This window comes from Rhineura floridana, chromosome 2 (assembly GCF_030035675.1).
Source record: "Rhineura floridana isolate rRhiFlo1 chromosome 2, rRhiFlo1.hap2, whole genome shotgun sequence".
Lineage (NCBI taxonomy): Eukaryota > Metazoa > Chordata > Lepidosauria > Squamata > Rhineuridae > Rhineura > Rhineura floridana.
This window is the reverse complement of record NC_084481.1, coordinates 116,788,283-116,807,060: the sequence shown is the minus strand read 5'-3', so window position 1 is coordinate 116,807,060 and position 18,778 is coordinate 116,788,283. Positions and strand designations below refer to the sequence as shown.

Here is an 18,778-nt window from a genome sequence, read left to right as displayed (position 1 = left end):
TTTCTTTCATAATATTGTGATACTGTTACAGAATTTTATTCGGCTTTTGTACCAGTAATTTTAACTTTTCATGATAGCCCTGTTGATGCATTTCATTTATTGCAAACATGACACAAAAGCTACCAGATGTTTTATTTGTTCTTGCCCTTGCTGAATTTACAAACATGAATATATTGTATAGATCATTGCATAAGGGCAATCAGTTGAGAAGAAAAGTAGGCTACATACTTTATCCGTTTTATTGTAAAATATCACTTTCTAATGAAGAAATGTTTTCTCTTTTAATTATAGTTAGTCTTTAAAAAGCTTTGCTGAAAAAAATCACTAGAGATCGATGAAAATTACTTTCAAGTTTATATTTAGTAAAATATGTTTAAGTATATTAAAGAAACATTTTATTATGCAATTTTAAAAAATCCTTAAGACAATTAATGGCATAATCATTTTGGACTCAACAGTGTGAGGCTACATTAGCACAAGGAACAGTGTTCTACTACTGTGGTTTTCAAGACATGCCCCTAACAGCCACAACATGCAAGGAAGCACAGGACAAAGGCTTCAAGGAGGAACCAGAAGATTAGAAATTGCACAAAATCATCACAACCAAGTTATGCTGTCATAACATACATACCACATTGACATGGACAAGGAGGGGATACACCCATAATGCCAGAGCGAGCAAGCAAGCAAGTAAATAAATAAATAAATCTTGCTGTGGACTTGCATTACCAAGGCTACACATAAACACATGATTCACAGAGCTGTAACAACATGGGGTGATCTGAACGGGGAAAGAGAATAGTTAAATACAGCCAGCATGTTTCATCCTCAGGCTGGCATCAGCAAAGGTTCTGATATGAGTAATTCAAAGCAGGAAGCAAGACAAAAAACAATAGTCTATATTTTATAGACTTAAAATCACTGGCAACAAGAAAAATCCCCCTGTCATTGTTGGCAAACGCCCAACACAACAGCTTCAGAGTTGGTACATGCATAAGAAAAGGAAGCTGAAAGCAGCTAAGTGTCCTGCAGTGTTTGTCTAGTTACTCAGACCTAAGTCCTTCCCCTTCTCCTTTTGTGGGCTAAACTACATGTGACATTAAATCTGCAGTTTGGTGTTGGATTTCTCTCTCTCTCTCTCTCTCTCTAACTGTCAATAGCAACTGATGGGGAGTCCCCAATCAATCTGAAGACAGTGGTGTGCGGAGAAGAACATTCCAGCTTTCCCACCCACACTGTAGTCACAGTGAAAATTCTCCTGCTTGTCCTAGAAGCTCTTATTTGACACGGGAGGAAACTCCATTGATGCAGTGTCTCTTTTTTATGTCTGTTTTTGCTATGTCTTCAGGCATTACTGTAATCATTCCAGCCAGTATGAAACACAGTAAAGTAGTTGATCTTGCACCCAAGGTAACAGGGAGCTTCATACATAATACAAACTTGGAGGTGCATGTCTATATCGTGCAGTAGACTGTGTGTATCACATCTCGCCACAACATTTACTCACGATTAAAAACAAAAACCAGAAGTTATGTTTTGTACATTGCAGGGACTACTATGGGTTTACAGACTTCTACCTGGTATTCCTATAATGTTTAAAGTAGCCTGGAAGCTACATTCATGTCACAGCTTAATTTGAGACACTGTGGACCCTTAATGGCACTGATAAAAAGATATCCTAACCACACTGTCCTTCTGCTTCTGTGATTGCAACATACAGCCAGACCAAAGACCAGACAGTACCACTTCTAGCACCTACATCTAGTCCAGGCTTCAACATGTGCGGTCATGGCCTTTTTTGTGCCAACAGGCCTATGCAGCTGTTTAAAATGTTTTTGAGCAGCATTTTTGAGTCATTTTAATGATTGTTTTATATTGCTTTGAAAAGTTTTTATGTTGTTATACACCACTGAGAGGATGGTATATGAATACTTTTATAAATAAATAAATGCTGTCTTTTATGTCCAACCTGCCTCTGGGATGATGAACACTGGTGTGGACACTCCTCTCTAATAAAAGGAACAAATCAATGATCATGTGACCAATCTGTCTGGATCATGTGCAAAGAAATGCTTGGAATAGGAGAAGTCCATCTTATGACATTTCTTGAAGTGTAGAGGTCCTTTATAGTACTATGATTAGGCTGTACTCTCCTTTGCCAACTCATACTTCCTATTCCCATAAAAATAGTGTTTGAGTGATGTTGCAAGAATCCCATCCTTCCCACTTTCAGTGGATTTGACATTTTAAATGTAAAATACATTAATTCCATTACTTTCAACATGTGTTTCATGCATTGCATTCTTCCTGTTTTCAAAGACGCTGCCCCATATGTGGACATAGTGGGCAGCACAAAATCCATCTCTCAACTACACGTCACACTGAATATTACTGAGTATTTATTACACCATTATAAAAAAGCATAAAACCACCTTCAACCCCCCCAACTTTTCAAACCAAGTTTTCCTCCCATCTTATTGCATTTAGTATTTTGTGAACTGCTGAACTCATCCTTCTGTTTACAGAGCAGCACTGAAATTGTCTGAGCATGGGATATCATTCATTTAAATCAGGGGTAGGAAACCTTTGGCCCTCAAGATGTTGAACTATATCTACCATCAGATCAAGCAAGTATGGCCAATGGACAGGGATGATAAGAGTTGTAATTAAGCAACATCTGGAGAGACAAATGTTCCCCACACCTGATCTAAATGAACTCAGAAAAATCTTTTTCACTTTCTTCAAAGTTCAATATATAGTGGACTGCAATACTTTTGACTCCTGACAACCTCTCCATTGTAACATGCTACTCACTCCAGAGTGATGATAGAACAGCTCCAATGTCATTATAAAAGGCCTTTCAGTGGTGGCCTTCTGGCTGTGGAATGCTATCCCTAGGGAGGCACACCTGGCACCATCTTTATTCATCTTTAAGCACCAGGCAAAGATCTTCCTCTTTACACAGGCCTTTGGCCCTTGAGGAGAGCCAGTGTAGCATAGTGGTTAAGGTGTTGGAGTACATCCTGGAAGACTAGGGTTTGAATCCCCACACAGCCATGAACTGGGTGACTTTGGGCCAGTCACTGCCTCTCAGCTTCAGAGGAAGGCAATGGTAAACCCCCTCTGAATACTGCTTACTATGGATGGATGGACTGCCTTCAAGTCGATCCTATGGCTACCCTATGAATAGCCCTCTGAGGCTAGTCCTCCCCAGCTGGCTAGGGCCTGCTCTGCTTGCCACAGCTGCACAAGCCAGCCCCTTCCTTGTCTGCAACTGCCAGCTGAGGGGCAAGTGGGCTCCCTGGGACTGTGCAGCTTCACGGCTGCATAGGCGGCAGAGCACGTAGCCCCTGAGCCACTCACTGTGGGGGTTATCTTTAGCTGGCCCTTTACACCCAGGAGACACCATGAAAACCCTATTCATAGGGTTACCATAAGTCGGAATCAACATGAAGGCAGTCCATTGGCCCTTGAAGACCACTTTTAGTGGGGCGGGACTTGCATACCTGCCCTTTATTTGTATTGAATGTGTTTGCTTTAATCTTTTTTAATTGTCAGAGGTGTTTTTAGGTTTTATTGATTCTATTGTTTTGAATTGGTTATGTAAGGCGCTTTAAGTCCCCTGATGAAAAAAGCAAACAACAACAAAAGCAGCAGCAGCAGCAGTGGCAACAGCTACTGTACAGTTTCATTCGCAATTATCTAGTTAAAATGGCAGGAGGCAGAACATCGCATATTTCCACATCCAGCAGCTAAAGAAAGCATAGTACAGTATTTGGGTAAGCAACATATGCAAAGTTATTAGCAAACTTTTGCCACTGAAAAGGGTAGCTCCAACATATATATCCAGTTATCTCTTAGCAGAACAGCAAATGGGCAAAATGAACAGACATGAATGTAAGTGTGAGGACAGTCAGTGATAGGAAAACACAAAAGAATTTTGTGAAGACTTAAATTATGACTAAATATTTCTAAGGCACAACAGTCTGAGGAACAACACATACACATTTACAATAGGGATGAAAAAGTAATATCGGTACCTATTCATGCATTCAGATGCCCTTATGCTGGAAAGAGGGAGAAGGCAGCCTCTCTCCCATATTGCACAGGAGAAATGGAGAGCAAACCCCAAGAGCATATCAATAAGAACAAAACAAGGACAAAAATTCAGTAAGTTAAAAGAGCAGCAATCCTAAACAATTCATAGAAAGTTGGCATGATGAAATCACGTTGACCTCAAGCGTACTGATTGTACATTAGTTAAGATTCCTTGGTTGTTTCTGCTTAGCAACATTTAAATGTAAATTTCAGACCTTCAGTTCCTTAATATGAGCAAGTCAAGGAGATTTATTATTTCTTCCTATCTGGTGATCCTTTGCACTGAATTAGGTTGGCTGAAATGAGGAAGACACAATGCTCTCAATTACACAGCCCCTTTGCAATTCTTAGTTATTTCTATTCAAGTTGATTGCATTAAAAGCGCCGCTGTGTTTTGACCCTGAGGGCTTGCATGGGAGGAATTAAGGATGTGGGCATATTGAGTAGGTGAACTCCTGAAGAGTTCAAAATGTATACAGATGTTGTGTGAAAATAAGTAATAATGCCTATATTTGAGGACATAGACATAAATTACTTGTTCTTCCAAAGGGAAAAGTTTATTTATACCAGATAGACAAAAAATTGTTCTAAAATAAACAAATCCTTCTAAATGTTCTGGAACTTATGGAATATAAGTTGAAAAAGAAACAAAAGTATTTGTTTTAAATGTCCTGAAGGTTTTTTGAAATGAGCTTTACTTTTCAAGCAAGAAATTAATTGGATAGGCCCCATTAAATTTGACAAAATTCTATTTTTTGGCAGCAGTTCTATACAAACGTACCTGGGAGCAAATCCCATTGAACATAAAAGTGCTTACTTCTGAGCACAGGAATTGAACTGTTAAAAGGTTGTCACCCTGGGCTCCTACTAGGAGGAAGGGTGGGATATAAATTAAATAAACAAATAAATAAAAAGGATGGAATAATGAGTGCTGTATTGGAACATAAATAGACCAGCTTATCCATTTTGTAAGCATTGTTTTTGACATAGTAAAAGTTTTGGAGAAGGAGTCACATAAATTTACATCAATAATGAAGCAGAGGAGAATTGGAACCTGGACAATTATTAGAGTGAAGGTCTGATGTGATTAACTTTCAATAGAATAATATACAACTATTTCCTAATGACAACAAACCTAAAAATGTTTACTTGGAAGTTGAATTTACTGCCCAGCATGTATGTTTATGACTGTAGCCAAATATGGATATATTTTAATCAAAGTGGCAATAATAAACCAAAGGTAGCAATTGTTCAAACATACATGCATTAATTTGGATGCAACATCGGTAAGCAATGTGGAGAAATGAATCAGACATTACATATTCCAAGTAGGGAAAAGGGGAAACGAGAGAGAAAAAAAGATCAAACACTTGCTTCTCCTATAATGTCTTTCCATTAAAAAAAAAGATGTCTGAATAGATCCTTAGAGGAGAACTGTTTGGGAGGATAATTCAAGTATCACATTTTTGAAGGTGTTTTACAAATAGAAATCTGTGGAAATGTGAACCATATAATTTCCTTTTCCAACCAACTACAAATTCCAGGATTCTAAAATTTAATCTAGCACACACAATTGGTTGGGATGCAAGTTTCAGTATTATACATTCTTGTTTTCTTGGGTATCTGAATAAGGGAATTGTTTCTCCAATGGTAAAACGTAAAACATGCTTTGATTTGGATTCCTGCATTGAGTAAGGGGTTGGACTTGATGGCCTTATAGGCCCTTCCAACTCTACTATTCTATGATATAGGTTTGGTACAAATGTAATACTGCCCAATTACCTATCTGTGGTAATTAGGCTATTGGGAGTTCCTTGTGGATTCCTAAGTCCCTCCACTCTTGCAGAAGCATTGGCACTTTTTTTTCATTTTTGGTACTGACTACGCTTGGCATTATCTGCATAGCAGTGTTTTTGCCAACCATAGCACCAAACTAATTTGCAATAACAGTTGAAAGAGAGTTTGCAACTGTGGCTTGGGCTAGCTATAGTTTAGACTGACATGACTGAAGATAGTGCTAGAATTAAAATAGTTAGCTCCTAAACTGACAGGGAGGGAGAATGAGGCAGGCAGCCATGGAGTGCCCCAATCACCATGGATATAACTGCCCCCAGCCACTGTCTGACAGTGTATAATAAGTGTAACAAATAATTTAACATTATAGTCTGAAAACTAGAATCAAGTCTGCATGTAGCTTAATTTTTATATCACTGGGTGCAATCTAATCAGAGAAGTGTTTTTATTAAGCTCTGCTTATTTCAAAGGGAGAAAGACACGCACATACTTAGCTGTCCCACTGAAATTAATGGAATTTCATTGGATGCATAACCAGGCTGGATTGTGTCTATTATTTTTACTTAAATTGTGGCAAAAATGGGTTAGACTCAAAAGTTCCTTTTTGCTGATAGAAGATTTGTCTGATGAAAGAAGCCCTTTAGTTTGGGGAAGAGATCGAATGTGATAGGTCTTATATTTCCACCCACTTCTTCCATGTGTGGATTCCCTCCCCCTTTAAATTTGCACATACTCTTGCTATGCTTTTTATTTCAAATTGCATTTAAATGCACTGAACTGATTAGAGACGTTTTATAGCTAATGAATGATACAATTCTGGTTAGCTAGAACTTGTTACTTTAAAACTGACAGAATGTGACATTATTAAAAATAAGGTTTGGAACTTCTAAAAAAATTAATGCTTTCTTCCCTCCTACATGGTGATATACAACTTATTGTTGAAGTGAAGATGTCTTCAACTTAAACCTGGGATCCAAGAACAGATGGATTATTTTAAAAGAACAAGAAATATAAACACTGGAAGCCATGCTAAGGTTTCTTGGGAACAATATGAAGTAGGTATTTCCTTAATCTGATGTCAAATATGCACAGATGCATACTGATACCAACCGGAAAAAGAATATAGTTTTTACTGAAAGATTTTGGATGTAATAGAAATGTGTTATTTCCTTTAAGAAGCTCCCTCATTGAACCTGTAATATTAAGTTTATGAAGCAGGTTCAGGGATTAAGACCAAGAAGTGCTTAAAGGGAAAGAAGATAACACAACCAGGAGTTTCTCTTTAAACTTTTTTAAGTATAGATGCTTCAAAACTCAGCCATTGCTTATTTGTATTCCGTTGTACAAACAAACAAGTCTACATTGATGTAATAATTAATCACACTTTTAAGTTTCAAAATACGAAGCCCAATATATTTCTTGATATTTTTAATTTAAAATCATGCATATTGCTGTTACCTCCAGTAAGAATTAAGGATGCACAGTGCAATCCTATATATATGTACTCAGAAGTAGGTCCCATTACTCTCAAATAAGTTGGTGTGGGATTGCAGACATGAACAGCATCAGTGGAGGCTGGTGCCCATTGGAACTGGTAGGGCAGAAGGCAGGGGGGCCAACAGTAGATGGAGCCAGAGCTAATGACAGATGGATCCAACTAATTTTGATTTTGTCCCTATCTTCCTCCCTGCTTCTACAAAGGCAAGTGGAGATGAAGAAGGAGGAAGAAGCTGACACTCAAATGGTTGGAAGTAAGGCAGTAGTAGTAGACTACTGTATATTTGGATATTTTGCCAAAGGCTCCAAGACAAGGAGTGCATTCTTGGCTCTTGGCTCCTGGAATCCTTGGCAGGTCTTTTTCTGGCACTTTGGGTTTCCCTTGGTCCAGAGTGGGGGGCTAGGATTAAAGGGTGGTGCCAGTCTACCTACCTTGCAGGGTTGGTGTTGGGTTACTCAACCCTGGTAAGGGAGGCACGGGTTGTGCCTGGCCAGGATCAATTGCCCTAGGTTTGGGAATTGAGTCCTGGGACTGAACTGGCAGCAGTTCATGACAAATACAATAAAATACAATTTAAGAAATAAAGGAAGAAATAAAATGTAATTAAAAATAAATATGACTATTTAATGTGGACATGCTGCAGACCACCTAAATGAAGCCTGTGGACAACTGGTGGTCCATGGATCACAGTCTGGGAACCTCTGCTGTGGAGCAAAATGTAGTTCTAGAACAAATCATGGATACCATTATTATTTAATATGGCATAAATTCGGAATATCCTTAATACCTATCACTTTGGGCTTCCATGGGTAGGAGTACACCAAAAGATCCCATGACTATGCCGTGGGCCATTTCTTCCTTCATGCAAATTACAATAACCACTGGAATGTTCGATTCACAGCTATTTATTAGGGACAGGGTGTTGCATCACACTTGATTTTCTCACTAAATAAAATCTGGCAGTTCCTTATTGGGGCACCGATTTGTAGACTGAGGCTTTGCTCTGTGGCCTACCAGCACCTCAAGCTCCACTCCAGCACCTGTTGGGCTTTGGCTATGGTGGAACTGCCCCTTCTTTTCTTCCTCATTTATAAAGGAACTCTGAATCCTTATTGTCCACAGCTCGCTCTCTCCCCAGCTGTTTCTTATCTGCCTTACAAGGCCTGACTGCAGGAAGGAAAAAAGGCATGTTTTGTCTGGTTGCAGGCTTGGCTCCCAGACACTCTCAGTGCAGGCACCCCAAACGTGATCTCCCCCCCCCGCCCAGTCTTATAAGCTTTCAGAACTGAAGACCAAGTTATTCACCAGGCTTTTGATTAAATCTGCATTGCTGCACTTTATAAACACTACAGTTATTTAACTGTATTTAGTTTTGTTGCTTTTGCATTTCTATATTTTATTTTTTGTTACAAATCTGTATACCACTTAATTGTAAATAAAACCTCTAAGCAGTTTACAAAGAATATCAAATATATATTAAAATTATCAATAAAGATCAACATCAAAAACAAGTTTATAAAAAAGCAAAATGAATAAAACCAACAGTTAATAGCATACACTATAGAAACACACGTCAGCACATTTATTTATCAACTGATATGATTTGATTATGTTGTACTGGTACTGTACCCCACTTTGAAATTATTTTATAATGAAAAATGGGTAAACATTTTTATAAATAATGATAGAGGGCAGTTTTAAGGAGCAGTAGTGAGACAAGTACACTAAGACCAAATTGTACTTGGCCTTGAATCCTGAGTGCAAAAAAGCAGGGTGATGATGGAATTCTGTATGCAAAACCGAGATGGAAGAGCCTGTCCATAAAGGACTCAAACAATTGTTGATGAGTTTACCAATGGACAGGAGTAGACAGTGCAGTGGGGCAATGCCACAGAGCCGTCCTCCTGAAACTGGCATCACTGCCACTTACCAGGGTAGTGCAGAGGTTGGGCAGGGGAGTAGTGAGATTGGGGTCATGCAGGTATAGTGCAGGAGCACTGTATTGGCTGCACAACCCCATCTTCACTTCTGCCCTGACCCACCACCACCCAGTTAAGTGGCAATGACAGCTCCACCGCACCTGTCCACTGTGCCAGCCACTCCTGCCAGTAAGTGAACTACTTGTTAGGGAACCAACTTTGTTCTTACCAGAGCTAACTAATGGCCAAATCAAGATGCATGGTCATGGTGACATTTAGCAAATATGTGCAAAGTTAGGCATTAGCAATAGACCAGCACTACTTGCCTCTTCTCAACATTAAGGACAAGTTTATCTCCTATTAATACATTATAGATAATGCTTTTTTCTTTTTCTCCTTTTTTCTTTTCTTAATAAATTTGTAATTTTAAAAAATCAATACAAAAAATACATATAGCATACACCAAGGTTTGCTTTTTCTGTTGTGCTCACAAGAGCCTGTGACCTTTGGATAGTCACCTACAAAACAAAGGTTTTCCCTTTGAGCCAGGGAATTAGCACACTCAGGATGCCAGCCATACTGGGCACCTGAGTGACAACAGTTAATGCTACATTCATCTGGACTGCAAGCAAAATACAGTTAGCACTAACTATAGTTTGCCTGATTTGGACATCATGATGAACTACAATTATCATAAGAAGTGAAGGAGGGATTCAGTATGTGCAAGGAAGAGGAGAAGGAAGGGGAAAGGAACATATCAGCCCACAGCAAATTCTCAGTAATTAAAACATGAGTTGGCCATGACATATGAACCACATCATACAATTTTAATAGCCACCAACTGTATCAAAACTGTGTTTTAAATTTAATTATTTTAAAATATACAAAATCGATAAATGAAATAATCATCAAATTATATTCAGGGACATAAACTAGCTGCTCACCCTCCTTGGACATATATTTTTTCCTTCTTAAATGACAAAATTATTATTTTTGATTATATGAAAGACTGAATAATTAACAACTTTAACAGCCACATTAATCTTAGCATGCTCACCCAGAATCAAGCTCCACTGTGCTCAATGATAAGTTGACAACTAAAGTCACAAAAGTGGAGTTAAACACTACCATTTTTTTTTTTTTTTTTTTGCAAAAATGCAGTGGCTAGTTTTATCATGAATTTATGTATGTATGTGTGTGTGTGTGTGTGTGTGTGTGTGTGTATGTATGTATGTATTTATTTATTTATCTATTTATTGTACTTGTGTACCGCCCCATAGCCGAAGCTCTCTGGGTGGTTTACAGTAATTAAAAACATTAAAATAAATATACAAATTTAAAAACACATCTTTTAAAAAAAATTTAAAACAATTTTAAAAACACGCTAAAATGCCTGGGAGAAGAGGAAAGTCTTGACCTGGCACTGAAAAGATAACAGTGCTGGCACCATGCGCACCTCATCAGGCAGATCATTCCGTAATTTGGGGGCCACCACTGAGAAGGCCCTCTCCCTTGTTGCCAGATTCCCAGCTTCCCTCAGAATAGGCACCCGGAGGAGGGCCTTTGATCTTGAATGTAGTGTACAGGTGGGTTTGTATCGGGAGAGGCGTTCCATCAGGTATTGTGGTCCCAAGCCATGTAAGGCTTTATAGGTCAAAACCAGCATCTTGGATCGAGCTCGGAAACATACAGGCAGCCAATGCAAGTGGGCCAGAATCGGTTTTATATGTTCGGACCTTCTGGTCCCTGTTACCAATCTGGCCGCTGCATTTTGCACAAGCTGCAGTTTCCGAACCGTTTTCAAAGGCAGCCCCACGTAGAGTGCATTGCAGTAATCTAATCTGGAGGTTACCAGAGCATGGACAACTGAAGCCAGGTTATCCCTGTCCAGATAGGGACGTAGTTGGGCCACCAACCGAAGTTGGTAGAAGGCATTCCGTGCCACCGAGGCTACCTGAGCCTCAAGTGACAGAGATGGTTCTAGGAGAACCCCCAAGCTACGAACCTGCTCCTTCAGGGGGAGTGCAACCCCATCCAGGACAGGTTCGACATCCACCATCTGGTCAGAAGAACCACCCACTAGCAGCATTTCAGACTTGTCTGGATTGAGCCTCAGTTTATTAGCCCTCATCCAGTCCATTATCGCAGCCAGGCACCGGTTCAGCACATTGACAGCCTCACCTGAAGAAGATGAAAAGGAGAAATAGAGCTGTGTGTCATCAGCATACTGATGGCAACTCACTCCAAAGCTCTGGATGACTGCACCCAACAGTTTCATGTAGATGTTGAACAGCATGGGGGACAGAACTGACCCCTGTGGAACCCCATACTGGAGAGTCCAGGGTGCCAAGCAATGTTCCCCAAGCACCACCTTCTGGAGGCAACCTGCCAAGTAGGAGCGGAACCACCGCGATGCAGTACCTCCCACTCCCAACTCAGCCAGTCTCCCCAGAAGGATACTATGGTCGATGGTATCGAAAGCCGCTGAGAGATCAAGGAGAATCAAGCGAGTCACACTCCCCCTGTCTCTCTCCGGACAGAGGTCATCATACAGGGCGACCAAGGCTGTTTCTGTGCCAAAACCAGGCCTGAAACCCGACTTAAATGGATCCAGATAATCGGTCTCATCATCCAAGAGTGTCTGGAGGTGGCCCGCAACCACTCGTTCAAGGACCTTGCCCAGGAATGGAACATTTGCTACCGGCCTATAGTTATTAAGATTTTCTGGGTCCAGGGAGGGTCTCTTCAGGAGTGGTCTCACTACCGCCTCTTTCAGGCAGCCAGGGACCACCCCCTCTCGCAGAGAGGCATTAATCACTGCCCTGGCCCAGCTGGCTGTTCCATCCCTGCTAGCTTTTATTAGCCAAGAAGGGCAAGGATCCAGCACAGAAGTGGTTGCACAAACCTGTCCAAGCACCTTGTCAACATCCTCAAGCTGCACCAACTGAAACTCATCCAAGAAATCGGGACAAGGCTGTGCTCTGGATACCTCACTTGATTCACCTGCTATAACAGATTCACCTGCTATGAATTGTTAACAGCTACATTTATTTAATACAAACAAAACAATTATTTTGAAATAAAATGATTAAAGGGAAGAAAAATAGGATTACCATATTTTATACTTATTTGGGTGTGAACTCCATTAAACTCAATTAGACCTACATCTGAGTAGCACTGAGTTTATGATTTGTATAGACAAATATAATTATTTAGACTTGAAAGAAAATAGATAATGCTGTCATAAAAATACAAGAAGGCTCAAAGTCTTACACGTGCACGCAAGATCTTCTACAAATACACAGGGACTCTCCAGATTTCCCTTCCAATTGTAGCATGTCACATTATATTGAAATCCATTCAAGAAAGGGCAACTGACTTAATAGGAAGCACAAGAGACTGTGTTGGGAGGGACAGATTCGGATGCGTGTGCAGAAACTCTACACATGGCTCTTTGTATTCTGCTTCAGATATGTATGAAAAATATGCCAAGAAATGATTTTATATACCTGTAACCTCTAACTTTAATATGACATTTCTAAAAATGTAGCAAGTTTATTGTTTAAAATAAATCACAAGTTTTGCAATTACTAAACGTACCTTAAAGGAGTACTTGCGGTTTATATGATCTTCAGGTCCAACTGTTGATATTACATAGCTAGGCAATGGTATACTTCCAAGAACAGATTCTTCTCTGCTATCTTTTGAATCAAGAAAGAAACAAATTAACCTTCACACTTTAACTGAAACACAAAATGCATGCATGATATCCCCACGTATTGTTCAAAAGCCCATATGCAGCATGACTTATGTTAGCTGTGCTGTGTGAAGGACTTACGTAGTTCTTTTGAGGCTGGGGCAGTTGAGCCAAGATTGTAAAAGAAACAATATAGTCCCACGAGCCACTGCACCATTGTTCAAAAGTAGTATATGGCAGTTGAGATACAGGTTGACAGAAAGGGGGGGGTCTATGGCTTGGTGGGAGAGAACGTGTGCTCAGGTTTCCAAGTTCAATCCCTGGCATTTCCAGTGAAAAGGATTTAGCAGGTAATGCGAAAAACTCTGCCACAGGCCCTGATAACCTGCTGCCAGATGGAACAGACAATACTGGGCTAGATGGACAAATACATTTATCAGTTCTTTCATATGTTTTATTAAAGTTATCTGTGACTAACAAATAAACAAAATTACAATGGATAATATATTATAGAAGTGATATATTAAAGTAATAGCAATGCAAACACAAATATTTCTGCTCCATGTCACAGTGGAGGGATCAAGGGCTCTGAATTTTCCAGACCATTATGATTATTCATTCTTCAAAGAAACAGTGCAGTATTTCTAGAAATCCAGAGTTGTTTGAAGAAGACGAGAGAAAGAGAGAGAGAGAGAGAGAGCAACAACCCAATTACAATTCTTGCTTTGTCATCAAGAACTGAGTATGGCAGTTGATTTATCATCACAACATTACAAAATGTGGTGTTAACGTTGGTATGCATGAATGTTCTCCAATCAAAAGCATGAGACATGTGTAAGAGTAAAATCCACCAAAAATATCTACTGCATATGCCCCTCTGAAATTAATGGAAGCAAGAGGTAGGGAAAGGAGGGGGTTGCTCCCTAGTATTCTCCTAGACATTTCAAACACTAAAAAGCTCAGTTTCTAAGATTTCAGACACAAATGAATCATTCAGGATCAGTTATCAGTTGCATAAAAATTCTTAAAATCAGAACTTTATTCACTAACCTTTGTAGTAAAATAAACAATAATCAGTAAGCACAAACCATCGTCTCTTCCATAATCTCATGCCAGAACTATCCTGAAAATATAAATAATAAAAGACTAAAATTTCAATACATTGGAAAAAGCAGCACAGCTATGCACTAGAGTTTGAAATTTATTTATTTTTATTTTATTTATTTATTTATTACACTTATATACCGCCCGACTAGCAAAAGCTCTCTGGGCGGTGAACAACAAATGGCTATAGATCTTTAACATCTGAAAATCTGCTAATCAAGAATAATGCGAAGTTTTGGCATAACCTTCCAGTATCATTATTTTCTCACACCACTGTCCAAATTTGAAAATATTTGCTGTATTCAACTCAGTCCTACTCAGTGTAGACCCATTTAAATTAATGAACCTAAGTTAATCATGTCTATGAACTTCAATAGGTCTATTCTGAGTAGGACTAGCAGAGAATACCACTCTTAGTTACTGGGTGGAAGTGCTCTTAAGATCATTAAAAATTTTTTTATCCAGCAGTAATTTCTACTGATTCCCCATTCCCCCTGCACCCCTCCATGCCACTCTCCACCCTGTTCTGGGAGGGGGTCCCCCAACTGTTTTTAGTTGATTTTCAGGGAGTGCTGAGGTATCCAGAAGGGTGCAGGAATCAGGAAAAAATCTCCTCCCCTCTTCTTTTGCTAATGGAGGCATCCACTGGATTAAAAGCTCTTTCATGAGCACAAGGGCACTAATTGGAATCCACCTGATCATTAAGGAAGAAAAAGTTTTGCATTATCATAGTGGTAATATTGATATAGATAGGATTCATCTTTCATGCACTACCCAATGACCTTTTTGTTTCCAGAGAACTTGCTTGCCTGCTTATTTCTTACATGCTACCCAGGACTGTCCTGTAATTTTCTAAGATAAAATTAGTTAAGGTAATATATGTATAGAACATATGAGCATTGTAATAATTTAAACAATTTTCTGAATTATATTTATAAATATTGGTATATTATGTTTATTGCCTTCTGGAAAGTTATTCAGGTTATACTCTTTCAGCTGGAAGTGTCTGCACTTTGATATGAATGAGCTTTTATTCCTATTTGCCTTAAATACATAGCATCCTAGGCTGTAAACCAAATACTCCTACAGTATATAATGTGATGACTGTGGTACATATTCTGTCTCACACACACAAATTACAGTTGGGTTAAAGGTTCTCACAGGTGGGCTATTGTCACCAAACAATCACTATTTGATCATAAGTAACATAAGGAAAGACAGTATACTTTTTATTATGTGTTAACAATAGCTAGATAACTCATTTGCAGAACTAGCTGCACATTAACATTTTCATAAAATAAATGTGTTTTATAATGCAACAATATCTACACACACACTATGCACCTATATACAAGGGACAGAAAACAATTTTTTAAACATGCAAGGTTTCAAGGATCAATTCTGAGATTCCCTGATCACATAAAATTGGAGTTCCATGTACTCATCTCCACCATTCTAAATTATATGCAAAAAACTTTCATCTTCATCAGACAGTTTAACTAGTTGAAACACATAAACCTAGATAATTACAGACTCACTTGTTTATGAAGCCAGCCTCTTACCACAACAGGAACATTAGGGTTTCTCCTTATAGCATGGTCCCTCTTCCCAAAACTGTGTATTTTATTGCCAGATTTTACCACCTTAAAAAATAAACGTAAGATAGCATTAGTCGGTATTTGACAAGAGACAAACATAGAAAGTACTCAGACAATGTATTTTTATAACATTCCCTATTTTGTTACACAATAATGTAGCAGTTAGACCATTTTCCCACAAAAAGTGGATATTATCATTTAGTACATAGCTGAAATACCATTATATCCTTTTGCAATATATGATACCATTTCCTCAAATTCTCTCTCAGAATCCATTTCTTCAGCAAATTCTTTCTACAGGGAAAACATGCTCAATTGGGGGTATATCTTGGTCTTTATATTTGTATCTTGGGGCTAACCTAAAATACTATATCCAAGATGTTTATAGGACTCTTAATAGTAATGGTAGTAATGGGTGACTTCAACTATCCGGACATAGACTGGCCGCATATGTGTTCCAGTCATGACAAAGAAGCAAAATTTCTAGATATTCTAAATGACTATGCCCTAGATCAGTTGGTCATGGAACCGACCAGAGGGACAGCAACCCTGGACTTAATCCTCAGTGGGGACTGGGACCTGGTGCGAGATGTAATTGTTGTTGAACCGATTGGGAGCAGTGACCATAGTACTATTAAATTAAACATACATGTAAATGGCCAATTGCCAAGAAAATCCAACACGGTCACATTTGACTTCAAAAGAGGAAACTTCACAAAAATGAGGGGATTGGTAAAAAGAAAGCTGAAAAACAAAGTCCAGAGGGTCACATCACTCGAAAATGCTTGGAAGTTGTTTAAAAACACTATATTAGAAGCTCAACTGGAGTGCATACCGCAGATCAGAAAAGGTACCACCAGGGCCAAGAAGATGCCAGCATGGTTAATGAGCAAAGTCAAGGAAGCTCTTACAGGCAAAAAGTCTTCCTTCAGAAAATGGAAGTCTTGTCCGAATGAAGAAAATAAAAAGGAACACAAACTCTGGCAAAAGAAATGCAAGAAGACAATAAGATTTGCTAAAAAAGAATTTGAGGAGCACATTGCTAAGAACATAAAAACCAACAACAAAAAATTCTATAAATACATTCAAAGCAGGAGACCATCTAGGGAGGCGATTGGACCCTTGGATGATAAGGGAGTCAAGGGTGTACTAAAGAATGATAAGGAGATTGCAGAGAAGCTAAATGAATTTTTTTCATCTGTCTTCACAGTGGAAGATATAGGGCAGATCCCTGAACCTGAACTAACATTTGCAGGAAGGGATTCTGAGGAACTAAGACAAATAGTGGTAACGAGAGAGGAAGTTCTAAGCTTAATGGACAATATAAAAACTGACAAATCACCGGGCCCGGATGGCATCCACCCGAGAGTTCTCAAAGAACTCAAATGTGAACTTGCGGATCTGCTAACTAAAATATGTAACTTGTCCCTCGGGTCCTCCTCCATGCCTGAGGACTGGAAAGTGGCAAATGTAACGCCAATTTTCAAAAAGGGTTCCAGGGGGGATCCCGGAAATTACAGGCCAGTTAGCTTAACTTCTGTCCCTGGAAAACTGGTAGAAAGTATGATTAAAGCTAGATTAACTAAGCACATAGAAGAACAAGCCTTGCTGAAGCAGAGCCAGCATGGCTTCTGCAAGGGAAAGTCCTGTCTCAGTAACCTATTAGAATTCTTTGAGAGTGTCAACAAGTATATAGAGGTGATCCAGTGGACATAGTGTACTTAGACTTTCAAAAAGCGTTTGATAAGGTACCTCACCAAAGACTTCTGAGGAAGCTTAGCAGTCATGGAATAAGAGGAGAGGTCCTCTTGTGGATAAGGAATTGGTTAAGAAGCAGAAAAGCAGAGAGTAGGAATAAATGGACAGTTCTCCCAATGGAGGGCTGTAGAAAGTGGAGTCCCTCAAGGATCGATATTGGGACCTGTACTTTTCAACTTGCTCATTAATGACCTAGAATTAGGAGTGAGCAGTGAAGTGGCCAAGTTTGCTGATGATACTAAATTGTTCAGGGTTGTTAAAACAAAAAGGGATTGTGAAGAGCTCCAGAAAAACCTCTTCAAACTGAGTGAATGGGCAGCAAAATGGCAAATGCAATTCAATATAAACAAGTGTAAAATTATGCATATTGGAGCAAAAAATCTGAATTTCACACATACGCTCATGGGGTCTGAACTGGCAGTGACCGACCAGGAGAGAGACCTTGGGGTTGTAGTGGACAGCACGATGAAAATGTCGACCCAGTGTGCGGCAGCTGTGAAAAAGGCAAATTCCATGCTAGCAATAATTAGGAAAGGTATTGAAAATAAAAGAGCCAATATCATAATGCCATTGTATAAATCTATGGTGCGGCCGCATTTGGAATACTGTGTACAGTTCTGGTCGACTCATCTCAAAAAGGATATTATAGAGTTGGAAAAGGTTCAGAGGAGGACAACCAGAATGATCAAGGGGATGGAGCGACTCCCTTATGAGGAAAGGTTGCAGCGTTTGGGGCTTTTTAGTTTAGAGAAAAGGCGGGTCAGAGGAGACATGATAGAAGTGTATAAAATTATGCATGGCATTGAGAAAGTGGATAGAGAAAAGTTCTTCTCCGTCTCTCATAATACAAGAACTCGTGGACATTCAAAGAAGTTGAATGTTGGAAGATTCAGGACAGACAAAAGGAAGTACTTCTTTACTCAGTGCATAGTTAAACTATGGAATTTGCTCCCACAAGATGCAGTAATGGCCACCAGCTTGGATGGCTTTAAAAGAAGATTAGACAAATTCATGGAGGACTGGGCTATCAATGGCTACTAGCCATGATGTCTGTGCTCTGCCACCCTAGTCAGAGGCAGCATGCTTCTGAAAACCAGTTGCTGGAAGCCTCAGGAAGGGAGAGTGTTCTTGCACTCGGGTCCTGCTTGTGGGCTTCCCCCAGGCACCTGGTTGGCCACTGTGAGAACAGGATGCTGGACTAGATGGGCCACTGGCCTGATCCAGCAGGCTCTTCTTATGTTCTTATGTACTGTGAGATATCATCAGGAGATTTGGAGTAAGGTGTCATCAATATGCAGATAACACCCAACTC

The 18,778-nt window shown here is 39.4% G+C and overlaps 1 protein-coding gene across 7 annotated transcripts in view; it reads right to left on the bottom strand.

The window, feature by feature from the left end:
* The window catches only part of PLEKHA7 (pleckstrin homology domain containing A7), a 326,893-nt gene that overhangs the window by 131,880 nt on the left and 176,235 nt on the right, over positions 1–18,778 (bottom strand). For all 7 annotated transcript variants that reach the window (XM_061610260.1, XM_061610258.1, XM_061610259.1 and 4 more), the window contains 3 exons: positions 15,649–15,753; positions 14,057–14,129; positions 12,910–13,010 (listed from right to left, as the gene is read on the bottom strand). In XM_061610260.1, coding sequence (XP_061466244.1) covers positions 12,910–13,010; positions 14,057–14,129; positions 15,649–15,753 — 279 coding nt within the window. The remainder of the gene's footprint in view (positions 1–12,909; positions 13,011–14,056; positions 14,130–15,648; positions 15,754–18,778) is intronic.